This window comes from Cornus florida, unplaced genomic scaffold (assembly GCF_030987335.1).
Source record: "Cornus florida cultivar Cherokee Brave unplaced genomic scaffold, ASM3098733v1 CherokeeBrave_3.0.0_Hap2_Chr05, whole genome shotgun sequence".
In the NCBI taxonomy this organism is placed as follows: Eukaryota; Viridiplantae; Streptophyta; class Magnoliopsida; order Cornales; family Cornaceae; genus Cornus; species Cornus florida.
The window spans coordinates 55,020,084-55,047,127 of NW_026775575.1; the positions used below are offsets into that span (position 1 = coordinate 55,020,084).

Sequence of the window (27,044 nt, forward strand, 5' to 3'; positions counted from 1 at the left end):
TAGAAATCGGACTAAAGTCAATCACATTGATGTTATCTATCACATTGGCGTAATTTCAATAATCATTGAGATATTATTCCTGTCTCAGGAGAAAAGTAAAATGAAAAAAGAAATTGTAAAAATAAAAAAAGAAGAAGATTGTATCAAAATATAATAATTTTCATCAAAATGAAAGGAAAAAAAATTAATATAATTGTCATGATATTTTGAACTGATACCTGCCAACTCCAATGAAGTCATCACTTAGGGCTCACTTGTACTGTCATGTGAGAAGTTTGGCAAGTTTTATCCATCATTGAAGGGATTCACTGCACTCGAAATTTGAGAACACTTTTCTTTTCACAATTGCTTTTAAATTTGTACTTACTCAAGACCAAAAGTAAAATAAAATGTACATTTACTCTAAGGGTAATTTACACAAACCTCTTTTATAATTTGTCATAATTACAAAGACTTCCCCTTTAATCTGAGAATTTACTCGGACCTCTCCTAAAATTAAAAATATCATTCATTACATATTGATCTTAAAAAATTGACAATTTTTATTTTTTTATTAATTAATTAATTTATTTTAATTTCGTAGTAAAAATAAACTCTGACCATCAAGTGTGAGAATAAGAATTTCAATATAGAAAAAAAGACTTAAAAATCAAAGAACATCTTCTTTTAGATTTTTCCTCCCACCTTCTCTAAAAAAAATAAATCAAAAGAGAAGCATCTTATTCTCTTAACAAGAACTTCCAAAATAAGAAAGCATCCAAAACTAGCTTTTGTTGTCACAGACTCACAAATGATCCAATCCATTTACGAATAAGAAATTTTCACTACCCATTCATCAATTACGTTATTTAGCTAACTTCAATTCATATACATTCGTTTCTCTAAAAGTTTAGCTTAATTTACCATCACAGGTGTTAGTAGTAACATTAAACTATTGAATCTGTATATAGAGAACGAAATTGCATAAAATAGAAATGCACTAATGAGCGGCAAAGAAATAATTATTGTAGATGTGGGAGAAAAAGAGTTCAACATTATGCTGTAATGATAAAAATATATATATATATTGACAGTATTGTTCCTTATGATCAATTAAAGACCTATATTTCTCCATTAAACTCGTATAGAGAACGAAATTGCAGAAAATAGTAAGACATTTGGTGGCAAAGAAAATGAATTCAATGTTTCAAATAAGGAAGTATGATTGCTTAATTAGCTTGGTGGCAAAGAAATATATATATATATATATTATGCATGTGTGAGAAAAGAGTAGAAAAACAAAGTTTTAGACCAATAAAAGAAGTGATACGGAGTAATTTCCTAAAATAGTATAAGGGCCACGTGTGATAATGGCTGACGTTGACGGTGTTTGTCCCTTAAAAGGCAACAAATCTGACATTATTTGTACTCCTGGGTCCCACACCGTTCAACATCCTCTACATTTCGATTCAAAATCTTCCTTTGGTCCCCCACCTTCATTAAATACTGGTATTTGATTGGTCCCCCACCAATCAAATATATATAACTGGTATATATAAGAAGATGATACAATATTGATTCAGAATCAATATTGGTTTGATTATGATCACAAAAATCAATCCTGACAGTGATATACAATTTGTTTTTTTTTTTCTTTTTCTTTTTAAATCATATAAAATTTTCAAAAATCATTCCTACTTATCCGATAATAGAGTTTGTTGGAATGTGCCTTACATAGAATTAATTTTAAAAGACTATTTGTAATCATATATGGTCAAAATAACTTGTTCAAACAAATTAGGATTTAATTGAAGAAAAGAATGAAAAATTTATTTGAAAGAGAATGAAAATACAAAAAGTTGAAATTAAATTTTAAAAAAAAAAAATGAAGAAGAGTAAGAAAGAAAAAAATATATATAGATAGATATTTTAAAAAACAAATAACTTTAGAGGAGGCACTATATAATATTATATAAATTATATGCATAGTATACAAAATAAAATAAAAATCAATTGCCCAAACCGAACCCCCCATGAAATTCAACTAATTCAAATCACAACCAACCAAACACAGCCTAGGATTATGTAGATCTTGATCTGAAATGAAATAAAAGAGAGAGGATTTGAAGGATCAATTTACTTTAATTTAAAATGATTACTCTTATGTTTGTTGGCTACGAAAATTGTATGTAGTTCGTATTATTTAATTTGAATATAGAAATCTAATTGTTTTTTTTTATTATTTTCATACAGAGGGAATACAATTACTTTTTTCCGTTATGCTGCTTTTGTCCATCAAGAAAATTGGATTCTTAACACATGAATTGGTACGGTCTCGTATCCTTTGCTAGCTTTTGAAAAATGCTTCTGCCACATTAATTAATTATAGTTTATAATTGATGGAAACAAATCAGGGACCATGGTTCCATAAATGTGGCTTTATATACAGCTTTCACATGGATACATTTATTTACAAGGAATAGACTTGTGGTCCAAATGTGGGGTGTGAACGATATAAAATGTTGGATGGAAAGGGGAGGGAAGGGAGGGGGGATAAGACTAAAGCATAAACAGTAACTTTTGTAATCTTTTCAAAAATGGGAGGAAATGAAAGGAAAGTTAATATTTTTAATAGAATTTTATTAATACCAAATTTGCCCTTATATCTATAAGAGAAAAATTATACGAAAAATAATATGATTGTAAATTCATTACATTAATTTCCTTTTCTTTTTTTCCCCAAACATGATTATTATCAGTTCCTTTCTTTTCTTTTATTAATCAACCAAACACAACAACTAACACTATCCTCTCATTTCTTTTCTTTTCTTTCCTAACTAATGTAGTCCTTTCTTTTCTTTTCCATTGTACCAAACACACCCTAAGGAAAGCACGAGCTAGTGCCACAAGTTGCTTCTCCCCGCCAAACAGGAGACAAAAAGACCACCTAATAATTGAAAGTTCATATATCCACTGAAAAACAGCTCAGAATAATAATAATAATAATATTGGTTATTAATCATGTTAGGTTGTTGTTTTCTCAAAATTTCTGCATAGATGTGGAATATAGTTTTCAAAAACCATGTAATAATAATATTGGTTATTAATCATGTTAGTTTGTTTCCAATAATTTCCCTCCAAACTATAACCATATGGATATGTTAAATTATGTCACTTTGTTCGATAACTTATACTAAACCGGTAGTAACATAGCAATCTAACTAAAATAATACAGGAAGTAACAAAATGCAATCTCGATTAGAGATGACTGACACAAGTGATCAAGTAGGAACCAGTCCACAAAAGTAGTCCAGGACCCTACATTTTCCCTTTTTGCTGGTTGACAATGGATACCAACATCTAACTGATCAAGAACATTTGCTTGTCCAAGACCAAGAACAATGAGAACAACAACCTCATAACAACTAATTGGCATTATTTGCACAAAATTAAAATAGTGCGAGCAAAAATAATCTATAACCTTATGAATCAGCTCCGAGTGAAGATCAGGTCATCCATAAACCTTGATGGTTCTGTAAGAGAAAACTCAGGTGCTTCCACTGACCAATACAACAAAAAAATATATTATAGAAATGAGAAATTTATATTATCATGCCTTTTTTTTTCTTCTTTTTTCAAAATAATAAAAAGATCTGGTCACAAAGTGTTCTTTCTAGAAAGGGGGAAAATAAATAAATAAAAACCCGACTGAGTGCCAAAATACCGCCAAGAGAAAATGGATCTACAATTACATGGCTCCAATGGAAAAACCTAAAATTTATCTTTTTGTGCTTTTTCAGAATGTAAATGAACACAAAATTACCAAGCGAAATTGGAACCTTTGAGGTCCAGCAGTCCCAGCAAAGTAAAACAATCTATCCAAAACAACAGGCCAAAAGGGAAAGGAACTGAATTCACAATAACAATAGCAGATCAGATGATCCAGAACTAGGAATGGCACTGGGGCGAGTTTGGGATAGAATACCCTAAGCCCTATCCCACTGTTTTTGATACCGCATCCCAACTCCGTCCGAAACCCAGAGCGGATTTAAATCCCCTGTACCATAGCTGATTTGTAGTCAAGTTCAGAAACCCATACCCGCCCGTTATAAGGATCCACTCTCACAGCACTTTATTTCCAATTTTCCACTCCTATTTTTTTTTCCCTAGTTGGTACTCACACACATTTTTCTCTTCTGAAACTTGAACCCTGACCTCCTTTTGGGAGATAAGAGGTTGATACCGCTAGGCCGCCGGCCCATTGGTCACTCCCATTTCCGCACCCACTTTCGTCAATCTCCCGTTATCCTTCTCTCACTTATAATCCAGAGTCTCACATCGCAATAACATTCATCACATCATGCAACCACACACCAGCAGATCAGCCATGGCTTTTGCTTTATTCATACCAAAGCTCTAGCAACAAGGCACCACATTATACATTCTCCTCCTTTACTTATTCAAAACCTTAAATTTATTAACACATAAATAATTGTAGAAACAATACAGTTCATCACACATAAACAATGTTTGGTTGGAGGAAAGGGAAGAGAGGGAGGAATCATGGAGGGATGAAGCATCCATCGTTCCTTTGTAATTTCCTTTGTAATTTTCTATCCACCCAAAATTAGAGAGAAGAGGAGAGAAACAAAAAAAAAAAAAAAATTGATAACTAACAATTATTAAGTAATTTATATTTTTAACCTTTCTAAAAATTTGAAATGAATATCTAAATTTTATAATTATATATAATAAGGGTATATTAGTAAAAAGAATATGAAAACTCTATTTCCCTCCCTTCCAACCAAACAAGAAAAAAATATTACCCAATCCAACCTTTCTACTATCCATTTCATTCAACCAAACAAAAAAATATTACACAATCCAACCTTTCTACTATCCATTCCATTCAACCAAACAAAAAGTGAGGGAGAAATCTTCCCTTCCCTAGGATGCTTCATCCATCCCTCATTCTCTTCCTTCTATTCAATTTTCCATCCCTCCAACCAACCAGACCATAAAATTTTAATACTAATTACACAAAGTTATGGTACTGTAGTTGAAATTATAAACCCATTAAAAGACTTTGATTGAACATAATTTTATTTGTAATTGACATTCGGTGCTTTTTTAATTGGGTAAATAGAGATAAAACATACCATACTTCTTTTTTAACCCCCTAAAAAAAATAATTATAATAAAATAAAATAAAATTTGACATTATGAAAGTATCACTAACTCACTTTTTTTTCTTTCTAAATCTTCCCATTTTTGAAGATCCATCCATTCAAATCCGTCCCAATCCTTTTTTTTCCCTTCAAACTTTTCTTTTCTCCTCAAATCCTACCATCCAAACACAATATTTTTTTATCCTTTATTTTCTTTCCCAGTCTCCCAAATCCTCCTATCCAAACCTGGCCTAAATCTAGTCAGGTTCAGGTAAGATTTCTTGTACCATAGACTTTTTTGGATGTTATAGACTTTCTCGGTGATACCGTGCCTTTTTAATGGATTTTTTTTCCATGGGCAATCATATCACTAAGGACAAATTCCGCAATCACGCGGGCAACGACTGTTAACGGTATCTTTTTCTTTGTTTTATTATTTTTTAATTTGGTTAAAATCGTTAGAAGTACCTTCTGATGGAATAGCATCAAGCACGGTACGTGTTTACACGGCACGCTAAGAACGCACGTTTATTTATATAATTTATTGCTCAAAATTACTCATCAAGTCTCTCTCTCTTTCTCTCTCTCTAGAAACCTCCACCCACCAGACCACCTCCCACTTCGTCTTCTCTCTTTCTCCCTGCTCCCTTCCATGGGAGTGGGGAGGTGATGTTTCTTATTTTTCACAGGCTAAATAAACTCAGCGTGTCATAGTATACACTTTGTGAGTGGTTTTTCACGCCGTTTTGCTTTTATTGCACACCAAACTAGCCCTCAAAGTCTATCTCTTTCAATTGCTGACCTGGACACCACTCTCCTCTCCTTGGTAGTCTCTGTCTCTGTCTCTGTCTCTCTCTCTCTCTCTATATATATATATATATGTTATGTGTGTGTATTTTTTCAATTGCTGACCTGAATCGGCTCGGTGTAGTACTCTCTGACTTGAAGTCGGACTCGAACTCATTGACTAAGGCTCGAATCCACAGACTAAAGCTCGAACCCACAGACAATTATAGAAGAAGAAAGAAGATAATTTAGAAAGAGAAGAATGATTTTCTGAATTGGTGTGATAGCAAATGACCCTAAAGGGGAATATTTATAGAAAACAAAGTGCCTTTTCAGGTATGGGTGCAACCATGGGTCATGTTGATTCAGCACCAGTTGCAACCCTTTAGAAACAGATGCAACTCTTTGGAAAACAGATGCAACCCTTCGGAAAAAAAAAAAAAATAAATAAACTAACTTTTAATTTAAATTAAAAAACCAACCACCCATTTAAATAAGCCCAGCTCAAAAATAAAAGCCCAATCTAAAATTCCATTTAGTAAAAAGAATAATCGGATTTTATAATTAAGCCCAAGCCTAATCCTAAGCCCAAGCCCAAATCCCAAATTTGGCTTATTTAAATTTCAATTTGTTTCAACATTTTTTTTTTATGTGGGACAAACACTTCCCACATTTTGCATACACATTTAGGCTTATCAAAATATCACACTTTGGAGCTAATTTCTCATTCACCCGGAAACGGATTTGAAAAAGTACATATACCACGTTCATCTCCTTGCGGAGAGAAACACGCTCTCATCCAAAATTTATGTTTTTAATGCCCCCGTTTCTAACAATCCACCACATGAATGGAAATTTGCATAAAATGCAAATGAAGAAGATACAGACACTAGAGAGAGTACTATTGGAAAGTTATTGCATCGGGATAGGTAGCTTTTGGCCTTGAACCTTCCCTAGTGTATTACTATCGGATTTACTGGCTAACCAGTGAACATGATGTCTTGAACTGTTCAGCCGTTGATGTAAACCAAGACAATAGCAAACATACAAATAAATAAGCAAACTAATAAGAGTAGTTTAATAAGCAAACATAATGGGTGATATTTGTTGCTTGCATAAGAAATCCACGGATTCTAAGTTCAAACTAATAAGAGTAGTTCATATGTTTTACTACGGCCAAATAGTTCAAACTAATTAAACCATACTCCATTTTACAAGTAGAACTTTTTCTCGTCATCACAAGAAGTTCTATATATAGACGCATTATACATATATTTATATATTTGCTGACTTAAATTTCAGTCACATTCAACGAAATTTGCAGCTTTGGCTAGCAACGCAGAAAGCACGAAAGGGTTCAAGAAAATTATGGCGTGACCACTTTCTACAACATATGTCTTCAATGGTGGCCACTTCCTTATCATAGCGAGTTGTTGCTCCGGTCTGATGACTTGATCATACCTCGTTCTGATGTATACACGCCGCACATCATTGCACCATCTTCATCAAATTGAGCTTCTAAATATTGGCTTCAATGGTCCAGGCCGGTGAAGTAACATACTTAACACCTCCTCCTGATGGAAAACCAATCGGTATTATTCATGTTAACCACCAACTGCTCTAAACAGAGAACTAAAAGAGGCTATAAATGTATTTATCAGATTATTTATTATAAAATTTGAACTCAGAACGCATAATAGTTTTCAAGTATTACTTCGGGTAATAAAGGACCATGCGTATACATTGTTGTGGAATGGATGATCACGTGTACAAACTGTTGGGCTTGAGGGTATCCAACTCAAAATATTAACCTGTTAGGTAGAGTGACCCTTGCCCCCAAGTTTAGATTTCTTTGTTCAATAATCGGTCTGAGAACCCCCACCCCGACCACCCCGGGCGCAGCGCGCCTCACCCGATAGATAGAACGTCACAAGTTTTGAATTGTTGTTTGGGCATTAGAAAGAAATGAAAGCTAATCAGGTCCCGAAACACATTTGTAGTTGATCAACTTCTTAAGTGTCCATGGAACTCCCTCTTTCATATAATTAGAAGGGGACAAAAGAAAGCAATATTTGGATGCCATTTTGGGAGGTGGATTAAGAAGATAAAATTAGATTACAGATCTTAGTGCCATTTTGAGAATTGGACTAGCAGATAATATTGTTCCTATCACTTTAACACATAATGTAGTAAGTTTAAATTAATAGTAGTCAATAAACAAAATAGAAAATAAATTTTTTTATTTATTTATAGAAGAAGGTATGTAATAGGGAGTAGAAAATTTACATCCTTCCTGTCTTTGGTCTGTCATGAATCCATGCTTTAACATTGTAGCTGCAACCCCAATTTTCTTACCAAACTTGTGACTCGCGTCTGTCACGCTCAGACCTCCAGCCTATCAATATCACCTGCAACATAAATATATGTAACCCATAAGTTCATAACCTACATAGCAAATTAATTTATGGTATGGTGTAGTAAAAAAAGTGATGGTAATTAATCGATGTGTTAGCAAGGGAAAGAAAGCAATGACACCTTTTCATGATCACTCAGATTGGCCATGAAATTGATGAGAGGCTTGCTATACTCTTCAAAAGTATGAATTTCACATGCGTCGGACCGATCCATACCGGCACTTTTGAGGTCCAGACATGTGACCTTGTAGCCATATGCCTCCAAGAGGGCCTTGACTTTGTACCAATTCCACGCCCCACCTTCATAACCATGCACTAGAACAAACTGTGGCTTTGGGCATGGTTATGAAGGTGGGGTGTGGAATTGGTACAAAGTCATGGCCCTCTTGGAGGCATATGGCTACAAGGTCACATGTCTCGACCTCAAACGTGCCGGTATGGATCGGTCTGACGCATTTGAAATTCATACTTTTGAAGAGTATAACAAGCCTCTCATCAATTTCATGGCCAATCTGAGTGATCATGAAAAGGTGCCATTGCTTTCTTTCCCTTGCTAACACATCGATTAATTACCATCACTTTTTTTACTACACCATAAATTAATTTGCTATGTAGGTTATGAACTTATGGGTTACATATATTTATGTTGCAGGTGATATTGATAGGGCGCAATGCTGGAGGTCTGAGCGTGACAGACGCGAGTCACAAGTTTGGTAAGAAAATTGGGGTTGCGGTATCTGTTGCAGCTACAATGTTAAAGCATGGATTTATGACAGACCAAGACAGGAAGGATGTAAATTTTCTACTACCTATTAAATACTGTTTTTGACCTTTTCTATAAATAAATAAAACAAATTATTTTTTATTTTGTTTATTGACTACTATCAATTTAAACTTACTACATTATGTGTTAAAATGATAAGAACAATATTATCTGCTAGTCCAATTCTCAAAATGGCACTAAGATCTGTAATCTAATTTTATCTTCTTAATCCACCTCCCAAAATGGCATCCAAATATTGCTTTATGAAATTCCCTAACTCTGTTTTTTTCTTTTGTCCCCTTCTAATTATATGAAAGAGGGAGTTCCATGGACACTTAAGAAGTTGATCAACTACAAATGTGTTTCGGGACCTGATCAGCCTTCAACCACAAATGGTAGCCGCCATCAAATCAATATAGGACCCAAGAGGTAACCCCAAATTTCTTTCTAATGCCAAAAAAACAATTCAAAACTTGTGACATTCTATCTATCGGGTGACCCCGGGGGGGGGGGGGGGGGGGGGGGAGGGATTATTGAACAAGGAAATCTAGGACTTGGGAGAAAGGGTCACTCTACCTAACAGGTTAACATTTTGAGTTGGATACCCTCAAGCCCAGCAATTTGTACACGTGATCATCCATTCCACAACAATGTATACGCGTGGTCCTTTACTTCCCAAAGTAATACTTGAAAACTATTATGCATTCTGAGTTCAAATCTGATAAATACATTTGTAGCCTCTTTTAGTTCTCTGTTTAGAGCAGTTGGTGGTTAACATGAATAATACTGATTGGTTTTCCATCAGGAGGAGGTGTTAAGTATGTTACTTCACCGGCCTGGACCATTGAAGCCAATATTAGAAGCTCAATTTGACGGAGATGGTGCAAATGATGTGCGGCATGTATACATCAGAACGAGGTATGATCAAGTCATCAGACCGGAGCAACAACTCGCTGTGATAAGGAAGTGGCCACCATTGAAGACATATGTTGTAGAAAGCGGTCATGCCATAATTTTCTCTAACCCTTTCGTGCTTTCTGCGTTGCTACCCAAAGCAGCAGATTTCGTTGAATGTGACTGAAATTTAAGTCAGCAAATATACAAATATATGTATAATGCGTCTATATATTGAACTTGCTGTGATGACGAGAAAAAGTTCTACTTGTAAAATGGAGTATGGTTTAATTAGTTTGAACTTAGAATCCATGGATTTCTTATGCAAGCAACAAATATCACCCATTATGTAGAGAATCTAAGAATATATCATATAATCCAAAATCAATGAAGCATCTGAAATTAAACCTACTAAGTGTAGAGGATGCTAATGGAGCATCACAGATCATGCTCTCCTGGCCATCCTATAAGAGTGTCGTCTTTAATTACGCAAGTCCCAGGGGAGTTCATTTTCAGCTTCTCCTTCAGTTGGTTTATTTTTAGGAATTTACATGTACTTAGCATAGTGAATTGCAGCAGAATTGATTTTATTGGTTGGATAATGATAAATATGCCATTTGGTTTTTATCTTAAATGAAGAAGAAGAGAGAGGAGAAGAAAACACTTTGACAACTTTCATATGCTTTAACTCACGTGGATGGAAGAAATTAGTCTAAGAAGCATGGCTAGACCTCATATCAGACACCTAATTGGCAGTGGATCAGACACTCGGATATGATTTGACTTTTGGCACCCTAATGCCCCAGAAAGAATTATGGATTATGCTGGTCTAGACTTGTATGCAACTCATTTGATTACCTTTATTTTTAGTGCCCCTTCTCCCTCATCATTTGGAAATTTTACCAACATGTATGACGATCATATATCAACCCCTTGCTAGAAGTCTCTTCTCGATTGGGTAGCTTATCAGTGGGGAGCAGGGAAATGTCAGGATTATAGTTAATAAAATGGTATTGGCATCCTCAATTTACAGCATATGGAGGGAAAGAAACTCTAGAGCTTTCGGTGGTGCAAGTAACCCAGCCCAAAGGTTGTTATTTAAATCAGAGAGATATTCAGAAGATTATGCTCGCTTAAGTTCAAGAATTCTCATGTAGCCAAGAGCATTGCTGCAGAGTGGTCTCCACTAGACGGGTTTTGACCCTGATGGGATGATGCAGTCTATTACTGATAAGTGGTATTTACTATTGAGTTTACAGTTGTGACAATATAAAGCAGTTTAACTTTTGTGCCTTGTTTGTATATAGGTTGTTAGTTATGTATAGGGTCTTTCAACCCCTAGCTATTTTTTTGTTAGCCTGTCGGGCTTCTATTATTTTGCAGGGATCTTCCTGATTGTACAGTTACTTCACATATATAAAAAATTACAAATCATCACGTTACTTGAAAAAAAAAAAAAAAGATTCCATCTACTTTTATTAGGAGATGAAGTGGAAAGAAAGGAATGGAATATATCACACTCACGCCTTTCCATAATATACTTGTACCTCTTGATGAAACATTGTATATAATGCTCTACATCTCCCAAGTTCTCTACTCACCTCCCCAACAGAGCTGTGGTTTTTGTGAGACCAAGGAGATCCATTTTCACCTCTAATCATTCCACTCTTCTTTTTTTTCCCTGAATTTCCACTCTTGTTCTTTCCTCTACTCTTAAATGAACTCATCTGTAAAATTTATCCTCACTAGTCCTTATGCCCCTTGCCAAACATCCATAATTTCACCAATAAAATTAAGTAGGAGGTTTGAGGTTGTCCATTTACATAATACATATACTATATAGGCCATTAGTCATCGGAATTTTAATTGAACAACAAATTTCTTCAGAAAAGAGGCTTTTATATTGGACGCATATCCAGGATTACACAGAAGTATATGAATATGATATGGATATGATAAAAATAGAGCTTTATTTTTGAAGTATCCATGCTACCTGGCGCGCACAAAAATAAGTTCATGGTGAGGAGGTAGGGGAGTAGGACTGACTGAGTTCGGTTCCACTATTTGGGGGTACATCATTCCAATCCAAAGAACCCCTAGAACCCCCATCCCCCCAAAAGAAAAGCATCAGATAAGATGAAAAAAGAAAAAATCACTTCAAAGGAAAATTCCACCAACCTGTTCAGAAGTGGCATCCGACCCATAATTTAACTCCTTTCGCGAAAAGGCCTTCAATGCATCAAAGAAGAATTGAACCTGGACATCCAGAATACATTATATTAACAACAACAAAATGCAATCATTCTGTTCAACAATAAGCCCATCATGGTCTGAGGTGATTTTAGGGATCAAGAAGAGAAGCTCGAATGTCACTGAAGATAGAAATGTTTAAAGGTATACCTTCCCAATAACTGAGAAGAGCTTGAAAGTTAAATACAACCATGTAGTCAACAATGAAAAGAGGTTTCCGTATTGTTTGTTTAAAAAGAAATGACACCAAACAGGAATTGGCAACAATGCACGGTACAGCAGCAACATGTACTCAACAAGTGTTAGCATTTGGTAAGTTGAAAACAGATAAAAGGAGAAAATTGCAGACAAAAGAACCTTAAACTTGGTAATTCATTATTCAAATTACCTGCTTCCGGCCTCTGGTATTCTTGTAATACAGTAAAAGGTTGCATTTGAAGACCATCGCAACCTGTTTAACCATTGTATCTAGAAGAAAGATGAAAAAATAAAAACTAAGTAAACTGTAAGAACAATTCAAGAAAGCGCTGAGGCATCAATATGGAAATAATAGAAGACCTATCATCTTATAATCCAGATAGAAAGAGGGGTGCGTGGGAAAGGAGTGGAAATTGCAACATTTGGCATTCAGTCAATACAACACCAATTTGTCTAAGAGACCTATCATCTTAAGATCCAGATAGAAAGAGGGGCGTGTGGGAGAGGAGTGGAAATTGAAACATTTGGCATTCAGTCAATACAACACCAATTTGTCTAAGAGACCTATCATCTTAAAATCCAGATAGAAAGAGGGGCGTGTGGGAGAGCAGTGGAAATTGAAACATTTGGCATTCAGTCAAGATAACACCAATATGTCTAATGATCCATGAACAGTCTCCAGGTATAGTTGTCCCATTATTGGGGAATATATTGATAAATAATAGGAGAGTAACTTGTCAAGAATGTTGCCTATTATACCCAGATTGTTCATTTTATGATTTTAACAACCATATATGAAAGTGTCAACATGAGCTGGGCATAGGCCATGTTACCCGTCAGACACATAATACCCGGAATTACCTGTCAGACACATAATACCCGGAGACTAGGTATGGGACGTGTTCGACAACTTTGGTTGCACATGCACTTAAAAATATATCTAATAATTCATTTTTATTATATTATTGCTTCAAAAATAGTGAAATATCTATATTAGACACTATGTAACATAAAGAAACTATTATACTATATAAAATAAAATAGAATTATCAGATGACATAAGTATTTAGCAATGTTATCGGATCCCATTTGAAATTTTGATATGTCTAACACTTGGATAATTACCCAAACCACAAACACATCCGAGTCCAGGTAACATAGGGCATGGGATATGCCGTATGTGTCTACCATTTAAAATCCATGTCACACTAGACAAATTTTACTAAATAGAGTACGTAGTTGATCTCCATAAACAACTTTAATTCTTGTCAAAAAAACATCAAGAGGTCATTAAAAATGGTGAAAGGTGAAACAAGTATTCTCCTACATATACCTATATTTATATCCTAAAAATATCATCATAACAAAATAGTTGGGATTGAGAGTGTACTTTAAATTTACAATTAGGCTACCAGTTTCCCTAACTCTAGAAAACCCCTAATTACCTCTTGACACATATATCATACCAAATTCTCCGTTAGTCTTTAGACACATGATTTGCTCATCAACAGACTTCACTCCAAATGAATCTATTTCTCTAATTAGTGATCTGATTTTCAGCCAACTAATCATACAGAGCAATCTCCGAATGATTGAATAATGTTACCGGTGCTGAACTTCTCATATTAGCACCAGAGCAATAATGTCAACATACTCACCAATTTCTAATGCAATTGATGAATGTAAAGAAAAATATGAATGCACTCTTCTTTTCAAAAATTATATGTTCTCTCTCTAAGTATCTGGTGCCTCTGTAATCTGCCCCTAAAGTAGTATATATGTAGGAAAACTAGAAGCATAAAGAGAGCAAGGTTTTCAGTGTTTTATTTTAAAAAGGAAACTGAATCAAATAGATTGATCAATTGATCGACCACAACTCCAGAGAGTTTCGATTGATTGTTCTATCAATCAAAGTACCCTCTAAATTTATACTTAGAAAATTTTCAAGTTAGGAAGTCTCCAAAACACTTTGCAGGCATATTAAAAAGGATTTTCTGAATCAAATCATGAAATATTAGAAACCCTAACGAATGAATGCATGGACCCTAATATTGGTTAGTGCATTGGAATGTCAAATTGCCTTTATTCCCTTGGCGTAGAAGACTATGGTTTTCCCCTTGAATGTAGCTTGAATTCCATCTTCCACCATGAGCAAGAGGTAACTACCATGATACCAAGTAACTTCTGAATTTTCAAGTAAACTTGAAATCAGAACAAAAGTACATAGTCTAGACTCTAGTTTTGATCCACGAAACTTGCTAACATGAGTCATGTTGACCTAACAATATAGAAGACTCATGTCTTTTGATAAATTTAATCTTTGTAAAAATTTGTTTTGAGAGAGTTAACCAAAAATAAACTTCCAGAAAGCTCATTCGATTGAGAATCATGATTGATCTGTAGTTATCAAAACCCGAAAAAGAAAAAAAAAAAAAAAATGATAGCAAAGTGAATAGTCACCAAACAAATCAATCTTGACAAGGAAACTGATGTCCTTGGAGAATCTTATTGCCACTTACAAGCATATTGCTACAAAAGCATAATACACACCTTTGTTTGACACATAGCAAACTAAGACTGAATTCCAGTTTTTGCCATTCAACATGAACTTACCATTGACCATGATGACAAATATAGCATGCCGAAACGAAGGGACTTCTTTTGGAGGAAGCACGACCAATGAGTATAGAAGGTCATCCTTGCGATACCACCAAGAGACACAAACCACATGGAGAATGAATATTACAGTGATACCAATGAGAACAGGGATTTTCCTCTCCCCCTGCACAAACCACCACTTGTTATGCTTAATTACAAATCAATAATACAAATAATAAATTTGCTTCTATATAAATGAATAGTAATCAACAGATAAAAAAAGTGTCACAGTACCTTCAGAGCTATTTGCTTTCGTAAAATATCATTTGATTTGAACAAGACTGAAGCAATCCAAATTGCAACAAAAAAACCTGAAAGTGCTTCCAACGAAACCCTTGTTAATAGCTTGGGAAAAAAAAAATAGAATTTTAATTGTACATTTTTTTCTTCGAAGGTGGAAACTTAGGTTGTAAATGACTGCCTCATCATTGTCTTGACCAAGAAGGCACTTATAATCATATAAATCCATGTATATTTTCAAAACTACTCAGAAACATCATAACAAAGTCTTGACAAAACATTTGAAGTACAAGAACAAGAGACAATTTCAATCAAATGATAGAAAAGAAAAGAAAAGAAAAAGAAATACCTCCAGTAAATGTTGTCTGATGAAGACAACCAAGAGCAGCAAAGAAAAAGGCGGAATTTGCTCTATCCATGGGGCAAAGAAAAAGGCTGAACACCGTATCTCCAAGAAGAATTGTCCCTGTTAACATCACTATTATTTACACCATCACAACTCCCAAACTCTCCTTGTGTGCTTACAATCCCTGAATCACAAGCCTTCATAGAAACACCCTCAATTGCCCCACCACCAACCCCATTTCGGCTTCCGCAGACACCCCACCAGCATCAACGATTGTAATAGTAAACTCCTGATTACCACAGGTGGTTGTGGCGGCGGCGGCGGTGTCAGGACCACCGCAATCATCGAACTCCTCTGGCAAAGCAGCTGACATTGAAGGAGGGTTCCGAAGAAGAAATGTGGAATACTCCAACAGGGTCTTCAACGGTGTCTGTATGAAATTCGAATAGGCAACAGCTTATAGGACTGTTACTAAAGGAATTGGATTCGGATTTATCCATTTATAGCTTCCAATCTTGACCTGTGTTAATTTATTGAGATTGGAATGCAATTTGAGCGAACCAGTCAAAGAACCCTAATTTGAAAGAAGAAAGTCAAGAGTAAGAGACTCCAAACTCGTCCATATGCGTGAGTTTAGAAATGAATTGTAGAGCCATCTGAGTATAGTACATCACAACTCTCTCCTCTTTCTCTCTCTATATGCAATAAATTATATAAATAAACCTGTGTTCTTAGCGTGCCGTGTATAAACTAGCGTGGTCATCGTTGACAGTCGTTTGCATGAGATTGACAAGTGGGTGTCGTCGTCGAGACGGTTGCATAAATTTGACGAGTTTCGTCGTTTAGCAACACTTGGTCATCGAGCAGTTTGAAATGTGAAAGAATGTAACAGTTCAATGAGATCCATTAAATGGAGAAGGGTCACTGTATACATGTGTGGTGTGGTCGATGTATACATGTGTGCATATATATGCATGGCTGTACATATACAATTATAAAATAATGCGTGAATTTTAGTTTAGTAATAAAAAAAGTGACATAGTTCTTGTGGATAAAGATATTTGTAGATTAGGATAATGGGTTTTGCCGGCTAGCATTATATATATATATATATATATATATATATATATATATATACTATATAAATGTGGGCAGATAAGATTTGTGTGGCTCTAAATGGAAGTAAAAAAAGAGATTTTCTAACATATGTAGTGATAAGGTATTTGTGCTGTGAATGAAAGTAAAAAAGTGATATATATATATATACACACACACACAGTTTCCTGGAATAGCTGCACAAGGTAAGAATGCATGAATCGGATCGATTGATTTTTTTGATTTAATATATATATGTATAAATGTCAAGCTGTAATATGTGTGTATGGTACAATGCTTGAGAAAAACAAGACATAAAGATATTTGCATGGGGCAAACTTTAGACTGTTGTCCATAAGTAGAGTGGGACTGATGGCTAAAAACGCATTTGACAGCTAACATCATAATAGATGTATGTATGTATGATAAGGGAGATACTCATTGATGGGATTGCTCCAAAAATACTTTAGTAGAGGAAATATAGATACATGTATACATTGTAGCAACCAAGAGCAAAAAGTCTACAGCTGTCTGATTATGGATATATATAGCCTCGGTAAATGTGCAAAGATGTAGTATCAAAATATATATATATATATTTTGGATGCTTTATTGCCTTAGTTTTTAGGCTTTATTGTACTGTCAAGAGAAAAGTTGTAGGATCCAGTTAAGAATTTGTTTTATGAAAAAGTAAAGATAAGATGATAATATATCTTGGCAAAATGAAGAAAGCAATAAATAAATATATATATATATATATATATATACACACACACATACACACACACACATTCAAGCAGATAAGAAGAACAAATGAGTGGTGTAGAACACATGGAAGCCTACTGATTGGGCAGTTGCGTTGGTGGGCAAAATGGGTTTGCAAAGTGCATCAGAAAAATGGGTCATTGATTTTTTTCTGCAGAATCAGCAAATATAGACAATTTTGACATATAGGTGGTACTCGATTAGTAAGGCAAAGTGAAATAAATGACTGTGTGTGCATCAAGTAAATAAGTGAATGTAGAAATCAGTTGATAAAGTCATTCTTTGGGGAACATATCAACAGGGAGCAAATAGATAATCATGTTGGTTTGCAAGTAAGGCAAAAAAGTAAGCAAATGAGTTGGGAAATATATCACCGGGTTACAGTAGCAATATGTGTGTAGAGGAGTTTTTCATGCCCGTGAGTGCAAAATTGTAGCACAACATAGCAATCTACGGAGGGCTTCTGGGCTCTTCCATATCCACAAAGGACTCTTCCCATGATTTACACGAGAATACCTCCCCAGCGAAGTCGCCAAATGTAGGTACCTGATTTTCAGGTGGGTTCCAGATCATCACAAAATAACAAATGGTGAGGTAAATCTTGCAACATGATGGAATCAGAGGTGGAGGCCCAAGCGAACAAGAGAGAGAGAGAGGGATGACAGTGTATATGGAAAACACCATTGACTCCTTGATCCATCTTTTAGGGGTTGTGTAAAGAACCCATTTGAGAGAGAGAGAGAGGAATTTTCCTCCCTCTTGTGTCTACCCCCTTTTTCTTGGCCTTAGGTCATTTCCTTTTATAGGCCAAGTGAGGGAGGGTGATGCCATTGATGACATCACATGTGGGTCCATTGACAAAATAATTAAAAGAGATTAATTTCTTAAATAATTATAAAGCAATGTTGAATAAGATGGAGTCAGATGCTCAGGAGTCAAAATGGTATTTCTCTCTCTGTAAGTCAAGCCGAGTGTCGACTCGGCGAACCCCGGACTTCAGCCACCAAACCAAAACCTCCTCAGATCCCATTGAATCCCGAGTCCTGCTCCCAACTCAGATCTTCGTTCTTCTGTTCGAAGTATGTTTGATGCCGTGGTAACTTTGACTGTTGACCAAGTTATGTGGGCCATCGCTATTGATGTGGCATAGATTGTTGACCGTTTTACTAAGTTATGCGGGCCTTCTTACGGTTCTCTTCCAATGGAGCCTTTATCTATAGAAGACAAGTAAAAACAAATTAGTAGAATTTAATCACTAATCAGTAAAGAGATTGCACTTACGTAACCAGAGACAACCGTGCAATGGTAGCAAGTTAATACATGTTTTGACATCTCAAGAGCTATAAGCTCTGCTATACCAGTGCCAGCCTGCATAATCCGAGGAACAGGTAAGATAGATAAATTTAATTATGTACTCTCTTTTTCTCTTATTGATTTATGCCTCATCATCATCATCATCCTTGCCTTTATCCCATATGGATCGGGATTTATTTATCCGTATTAACATATATATTTAGTGCAGAATAAAAGATAGAGATAGAAAGTAAACATGCCCAACAACAAAGGTGTAAACATGCCCAACAACAAAGGTGGTGAACATAAATAAATGAAATAGAAAGTAAAGAATGAATAAAAACTTGTAATTCATAAGAATGGTTTTCAGTTTTTCTTTTTCCCTTGTGAATTCTGATGTATATCTCATACAGTATCTAAGAAGCACGGACACTCCAAAATGGGCGAAGAATCCGTGTCCGACACGTGTCAGACACGGAGTCGGACACGGACACGTGTCGGATACGCCAAAAAACGTGTCTGGAATTTTTTTATTTTTTTTAATTTTTGGACACAGCTCGGACACGGCTCGGACACACTTCTCTGGAATTTTTTTTATTTTTTTTATTTTTAATGCTGATATGTTATTTATTTATTTTTTAAAATTTTTTAATGCTGATATGTTCTATTTTTTGTTTTGTACTACCCTAAAGATGCTGATATATATATATATACTAACCTAAAGATGCCACAATTCGCCGTGTCCATGTCCTAAAGATGCTGATATATATATATACTAACATATCAGTGATATATATATATATATATATATATATCAGCATTATTAATTTTTTTTTAAAAACACTGATATATATATATACACTATTCGCCGTGTCCGTGTCCTAATTTTTTTGGATTTACCGTGTCGCCATGTCCGTGTCGTGTCGTATCCGTGTCCGTACTTCTTAGTACAGTATATACTTAGTGTGTGTTGGTTTTTCAGTTTTCCCCCTCTGCCCAATGATTAAATTAAGGGCTGTTAAATTTATTTTGCTTACTATTTTACAATACCCAATTTGTTATTTTTTTATTTTTTATTTTTTTAATTATTCCTCAGGGTGGCAATATTAGAAGGAGATGAGGCAGAGATTATAGTCTTACTTCCCCAGCACCTAGGAACAAAAATGTGTGGTCAGCCAAGGTACGGCCAAGTAACTTGAGCGCTGCAATAAGCCCTGCAAGAACCACAGCAGCTGTTCCCTGGAACAAACGAAGAAAAAGATTTAGACAAGAATGTATGATCCCTGGCAAGGACCTGATCCACCACCATGCCACTACATACTCGTATATCATCATTGAAGACCAGGTGAGTAGTGCTGTATTTTGCCAGTAGATCAAAAGCATTGTGGTTTGCAAAATCTTCAAACTGTAGTATCAATAAAAAAAAATGTTACCAACATTAGAACTGCATAAACAAGTTCAAAGTTCAAGCTCTGAAACTTTATTATAGTTGGTGTTTGGGATTAATGACTAACCTGTACGAGAACTTTTTCACCATAGTTCTGCTTGACAGCAGTCATGAACTCATGAAGAAGGTCAGCATATTCCTGAACAAAAATTAGTCCGTATTGCTTCAGCATTAAACAGAATTACATAATTTATAGTTAAATTTTAAACTTCAATTGCTTGTAATTTAGTTCAGAAAATAATCTTTTGACCTTCCCAGTTGCCCTCCTTTGTCTGAGCCCAATGTAAAAATCATCATTCAACATCTTCTCATTGTTCGTCCCCACATCAATAGTTACAGGCAGGCACTGCATAAGAAAATTAGAGACCTTGATTAAAAAGGGGAAAAAAATTGGATTGTGCTTATGGGAGCATCTATCTATAACACACGGTATAATATAACAAGAAGCAAAAATGGCAGTTTTATTGTTGTGATGCATACCGCTGAAGGTCTAACTCCTCCAAGTGCTGTATACAAAGACAATTTCCCAACAGGTATCCCCATCCCCTGATAAGAGTTTAAACATTGTCTCATGAAGAGACTGCAATTCTAATTTTATAATAAATCTGGGAAATCGACATCTAAAATACATACAGAATAAAATCAAAAGAAAATGCACATTATCTGGCATCCGAGATCCCCAAGTCCCAAAATTCTCTCACCGTCTGTCACAACGACTTGAATGGTCCTCTCAGGCCAGTTTTTCAAAACCTCAAGGATCTTTCCCCTGCAAAAGCCAGCCACTTCCCATGTTAAGATGAAATTACTTGTAATCCTAGTATATTAGTATAGCTGAAACAAACAGTCTTACTTCTCTTTCAAACTTATGTAGATACCCTGAGGCCGCTTAAAAATGCACCCATATTTCTGGCAAGCCTCACCCACGGTTGGAATGTAGACAACTGGGAGGAGCTCCTCAACGTTATCAATAAGAAGTTTGTAGAACAGCCTCTCGTTCCTCTCCTGTGAACCACAACGATTAGAAAGAACAAACAAAATTAGAGCAGAATTACTCCCACTTCATCCATTCATTTGGTGGCTCTTCAAATGCTACATTATATGAAATCGTCCATTTTATGTTAATTTCCTATACTCCCAACGCATAAATTCAATTCTTAAGTAAAAAAAGGGGTTCACTACGCATCAACCAATTTCCTCCCCACCCCAACACCTCAGTGGAAAAAGGAAAAAAGGAACAAAAAGAAAATTATAAGAAGGTCAGTAGGAGAAGTTGACTCGAAAATTGATAATAAAATTTAGAAAGCAACACACAAATAATCTCCAAAAAAAAAAAGAGGCGGCTAAAATGAAAGTAAATTCTTATTCCAAATGGTATTGAAAAAATAAACATACTCAATTTGGATTCTATGTGAATCTAAATTGAATTATGCAGCATCAAGTGTGCCGTCTATATGCTCCAATCAACAAGAGTGATGGGTTAATGAGATAATACCTGAAGGGCCATGTACTTCTGCAGTGGAACTTGGTATTGGCGAATATTGTGCATCAATTTTTTCTCCTGATGAGTAAAAAATAGGAAAAGAGTTGAAGAAAAATCAGAAACTTCAATGAAAAAATAAAAGAGGGCAGAAGTGATATAATAATGTTAAATAAGTAACCTGAAGCTGTTGAGTTATAACCACAGGAGGTAGCAAACCACGCAAGTAGTGAGCATCCCTCTCTTTCTCGGTAAATGCAAGCCCCTTGTTATTGGTTGGGTTCCTCATCAAAGTGTACCCACTGCACCCATCAAATCAAGAGGTCCAAATCTATAATTAGCAAGTTCCAACATATCTCTAATTTTCTTATTTTGAGAGCATTAACTAAGGCAGATCAGTAAGCATCGTGATTTTGGAAGAGAAGAAAATTGGAAAAAGTTTACAAAAAAAAAAAAAAAAAATTCCAGCAGTAGATTCAACCACAAAATTAGATGGAAGTGATGATATGACCTGGTAAATTAATTAATTAGAGGCTTTTGAATGTGAAATCAACACAATTGAAATAATCACACTTCAAATTGAATAAATTCTCCGGTATATAAAAAGTAGATGGTCATGATATGTGAGAAATTGAAAGACGTAGGTGGGTTACCTTGCAACAGAGACAGTCCAGGGGGTGACAAGCTGGTCCTCGGTGGCACGATCCACACCGTAAACGTCCCCAACGCCACCGGCGACGGTGTGCTTTGGGTACATGTCAAGCGAAGACGCACCATCTCTCCTCTCCTTCAACGTACTCTCCATCTAACACTATATATCACTGCAATGCTATGTAAATGATACTACTATATGTAAAGAGGCTGGTCTACTGTATACCAGAGTGCTGCTTCTTTGTCTGCTTCCACAATCTTAACAGGTTTGATTTTTTTATTAAAAAAGATCAATTATTAATAAGAGTAAATTCTACTTCCTTTTAAGAGGTTTGTCAATATTTTATATAGACGGTTTCATAATCTCACTAATTATGTCCACGGTGGTTATTTTACCGTTATTCACATAAGACTAAATATGATATTTTAGACATTAAAAATGCATTGAGAAGCCTGCGTGTTGAGTAGTCCAAATGGTCTTTATATCATTTTGGCCCTAATGGCTAGATAATTTGTTACATGGGAAATATGTTACACAAACGGAAGGTAAATGAAATTATTAAATAAAAAAAAGTTTATAAAATATTGACAAATCTCTAAGAAAAAGGTATCTAATTAGGCTCATTTTGAAAATGCTCCATTCCTGTCCATATTTTTTTACCGAGACATGTTGATTATCAATAAATCATAAAATTAATTTACTATAAGAGAATTATAATTTTTCTTTCACCGTTGGATTGAGATGGATGCACTCAAAGAACTGGATGATGTATGAAATATTTTTGTTATGCACGTTTTGAATTTGAGGTCAAATTAGTTACAAATTGTCATGACTTGAGAGTACTAGGATCATCAATGTCTATCAAATAATTCCAATGGCATGGACCACATTACAGAGACAAATTTGGCTTGATATGAATATTATTGGTTGAATAGATGAAATAAGCCATGCCCCTAGTAGGGGACCTTTGACACCGATCGATTTGTGGATGCAACCATGTGATGGTTCTCAATTTGCGCCAGAGAATCTTAGTTTTGAAGTTTTGCATTGTATTTCCATTCAAAGTTGCTACACGGCCAACCCATTGCTCACCAATAAATAAGTAGTATTTAAAATCAATACTATTTATGTACACAATACTACTATTAATTCCATTTTTTACTAATTATTAAATCAATTAATATATATATATATATATATACCCATTGCCCACCAATAAATAAGTAGTATTTAAAATCTATATTATTTATGTAGACAATACTACTATTAATCCCATTTTTTACTAACTACTAAATCTAATTAATCTTGTACTATTATACTAAGGAGCATATCTTTTAGAAATTAAAGATGATGAATGTTAATACATTGAAGATGATGGATGTTAATACATGTATATATGTATGTATGTATATACCAAACAAAAGATGCTAATATCAAATATGACTGAGGGGAAATATTTCAAATAAAATAATATAAAATATACAGGAAAGTGAAAGTATGATTTTCAACATGTAACATATTTCTAAAATATATGCTTATATTTCTAAGGGTGATGGACTTTTTACTAAAAATACACCATCATATCTATTCTAAGAAATAAATGATATATATATATATATATATGTATGTATGTATATACCAAACAAAAGACGCTAATATCAAATATGACTAGGGGGAAATATTTCAAATAAAATAATATAAAATATACAGGAAAGTGAAAGTATGATTTTCAACATGTAACATATTTCTAAAATATATGCTTATATTCTAAGGGTGATGGACTTTTTACTAAAAATACACCATCATATCTATTCTAAGAAATAAATGATATATATATATATATATATATATATATATATAACAATTTTTTGTATTTATGCACATAATTTTTTGCTTTGGTCATTAATAATTTTAATATATTCATAAAAAAAATCACTATGAAACAAAGCTAGTCTCTTAAAATTTCATCCAGCAATTAATAGAGGTTTAGAAAGTGGAATTTTAATTTTGTCTTTGTGTTTTGACATTATGAAACTATGAAGAAAATACATATAAAATACTATGAACTTTCAATTTTCGTAATTTATTTAAAAACAAATTTATCTCTAAAAACAAATTTATATATTAAAAGTGCTACATTTAGGAACTAATGTTTGTTTGCTAATTTAATTTGACGCTTAATTTGAATAAGTTAAACGTTTTTATAATGGGACTCAATGGAATTTTAAATTCTTATATAACAACAAATGATTAGAATTAAATCTGTCTAAATAAATTTTAAAAATTACTAATATATATTAAAAAAATATATACGATTAATTACACATAGGCACAATCCCAAATTAATTATCAATAATTACGTTACAATCCTACGTTAAACAAAATAGTGTATACTGTTACAAAATGATTTTAATTTTAAAATAAATTCATCAAAAAATCTATTTGTACAATCACATGCAAGATAACATAAGAAGTACGTAGTTCGGTTAAGATTCAACTAATGAAATTTAAGATTTGATATTCGCATTAAAAAAAAAAAAAACTTGTTTACTCTTATAGACTAGCTTTTTGTTCCTCTCTTTCTCCTTTTCTCTTCTTTTTCATGCACATCCTTTTTTCACATAATATGGTGTGAATACCAACACTAGAGTCCACCAATTTCTCTGAAGCTTGCAGGTTTCCATATTTTTTTTTTCTTACCACTTATGTCGATGGTCCCTTTGAACTTCACTATTCTCGTCGTAGCTTCCAAAAGGATTCAAAAAAAAATTCAATGTTGATTAATCTTTATATCATACATTCTTGTGAAATTGTGTTGTCAAATTTGTAATTTTGGGTCCATCAATCACATATACAATTAAATGCAAGATAAAATAAGAAATAAGTCGATGAAGAATCAACAAATGAAATTTAAACAACACTAAATAAAATTTTACCATTTGATCTTTCGGATATAGAAAAAGAAAAAAGAAAGGAGTTTTTTTTACTCTTCTTCTAAATTAAGTAGTTTTTTCCTTCAATGGTCTTTTGAATATATATATATATTTGTTTCTGTGAAATTGTGTTGCCAAATTTGTAACGGTCCATCAATCACAATTTGTAAAAAAAGCGTAGAGCCACGTCAAAATTTTATTTATTAATAAATAAATATTTTCTTTTTCGATTGTTTGTTTGTTTGTTTTTTACAACTATTCTCAACAACTATATTGATAATGACTATAATTCTTTTTTTTTTTTTTCTGTAATAAATGGTTTAAGGTGTTAAATTTATTGATGTTTAATGTGTTGTGAAATTAAATCTTGTGTTTTACATTTTAAAAAAAAAATTATCATATGATGTCATACTCAGTATTATATTTTTAAAGATTTACAGCATCACTCCATCTATTTCATATCCTATCGTATACATAACAGTGCTTCATAACTATTGATTTTTCATTCAAACCATTTAAAATCAAATTTGAAATAAAGAGAAACTAGGTAGGCAAAAGTGGGCGGTTGGAAAGAAAATGTTAATCAGAAAATGGAAAAAGGAAAAGGAGGGATAACGAAGGAAACGGACTTCCCCAAAATAGAAAGGCGTGAAGGAAATGGAATAGAAAAGGATGGAAGATTGTCTTGTCTCTCCACAAAGGAAAGTTGTTGATTAAATTAAAATATCCTGCGGCAGAACGGTGGAGAGAGATTTTGGAAGGGTAGTATGTTCAATATATATATTTGGTATTGTTGGTCAAATTCAATGTGCACTTAATTAATTACGTTATTTAGCTAACTTACATTTGTCACATGCTCACAAATGATTCAATCCATTCACAAAGATGATGGAACACTCAATCCATCTACCCACCCATCATCAATTACATTATTTAGCTAATTTCCATTTGTCACATACTCACAAATGTTCCAATTCATTCACAAAGATGATGGAACACTCTATCCATATGGTATTTTGAGGTATATATGTTTGGTTATAATTAATAATTAAAATAAATTAAATTGTTGACATAAAAATTAAACTAGATTAATCACGCGCACGGTGAATAGATTGAACTGAAGTGAAAATGGAGTCCATCCTGCATCGATGATGTGTGTGAGTTTCAATGTCACCCTGTTGTTTGAAGAGTACACCAATAAATTAAAGAAATGAATTCTAATTTAGTCAAGCTTATATAAAGTCTCAGCCTCATGGTTTTGGAGTCTATCATGCTGTTTGAAGAGTACAACAATAAATTAAAGAAATGGACTATACAACATTGTCACTTTGTCAGTTTAAGAGTAGACAAAAAAATTCATTAAATTCTTTTTTCAAGCTCCAAAGTTTTTACAAATCCGAGTCTAATAAGTCCCACATCACGCGTTCTTATATTATTCGATGTGTGGTCTATAGTTTTTAGGGGTGGTCACATATCGAATCGGATTTAGAACGAAGCGGGGCTTCTTTGGGCATGTCACTGCCCCTGTTTTAATGCTTCCCTCATTTCTGATTCTTAGGTACTCACCATGATCATCACTTGATTCACTTTTGTACCAAACACAGAAGGAGAGAAACAAGAAAGAGGAGGAAGAGAAATGTAATTAAAACCCTTTGGGACATTTTGTATGTGTTTTGATCGAAGTCA

At 34.1% G+C, this 27,044-nt stretch overlaps 2 protein-coding genes across 6 annotated transcripts; both read right to left on the minus strand.

Moving 5' to 3' along the window:
• Positions 1–3,184: 3,184 nt before the first annotated feature.
• On the minus strand, positions 3,185–12,636 carry LOC132306515 (uncharacterized). 3 transcript variants are annotated; one of them, XM_059803926.1, is made up of 3 exons: positions 12,405–12,630; positions 12,183–12,260; positions 3,185–3,539 (listed from the first exon to the last, which is right to left on the minus strand). In XM_059803926.1, the coding sequence occupies exons 1-3, from the start codon at positions 12,561–12,563 to the stop codon at positions 3,486–3,488; spliced, it is 291 nt and encodes a 96-aa protein (XP_059659909.1). In that variant the 5' UTR covers positions 12,564–12,630; the 3' UTR covers positions 3,185–3,485. The 3 variants fall into 3 exon arrangements, with proteins under 3 accessions (XP_059659909.1, XP_059659908.1, XP_059659911.1); XM_059803925.1 differs by lacking the exon at positions 3,185–3,539 and adding an exon at positions 9,645–10,155 and having other exon boundaries at positions 12,405–12,636; XM_059803928.1 differs by lacking the exon at positions 3,185–3,539 and adding an exon at positions 11,448–12,100 and having other exon boundaries at positions 12,405–12,636.
• A 2,708-nt stretch (positions 12,637–15,344) lies between these two features.
• LOC132306513 (NADP-dependent malic enzyme-like) lies at positions 15,345–22,669 on the minus strand. Of its 3 annotated transcripts, none has more exons than XM_059803923.1 (13): positions 22,427–22,669; positions 21,955–22,075; positions 21,789–21,854; positions 21,147–21,298; positions 20,955–21,062; positions 20,777–20,876; positions 20,547–20,642; positions 20,364–20,435; positions 20,171–20,254; positions 19,990–20,088; positions 18,877–18,924; positions 15,700–18,770; positions 15,345–15,421 (listed from the first exon to the last, which is right to left on the minus strand). In XM_059803923.1, exons 1-12 carry the CDS (start codon positions 22,576–22,578, stop codon positions 18,723–18,725), a joined length of 1,146 nt encoding a protein of 381 aa, XP_059659906.1. In that variant the 5' UTR covers positions 22,579–22,669; the 3' UTR covers positions 15,345–15,421; positions 15,700–18,722. The 3 variants fall into 3 exon arrangements, with proteins under 3 accessions (XP_059659906.1, XP_059659905.1, XP_059659907.1); XM_059803922.1 differs by having other exon boundaries at positions 18,853–18,924; XM_059803924.1 differs by lacking the exon at positions 18,877–18,924 and having other exon boundaries at positions 22,427–22,668.
• Between the last annotated feature and the right edge of the window lie 4,375 nt (positions 22,670–27,044).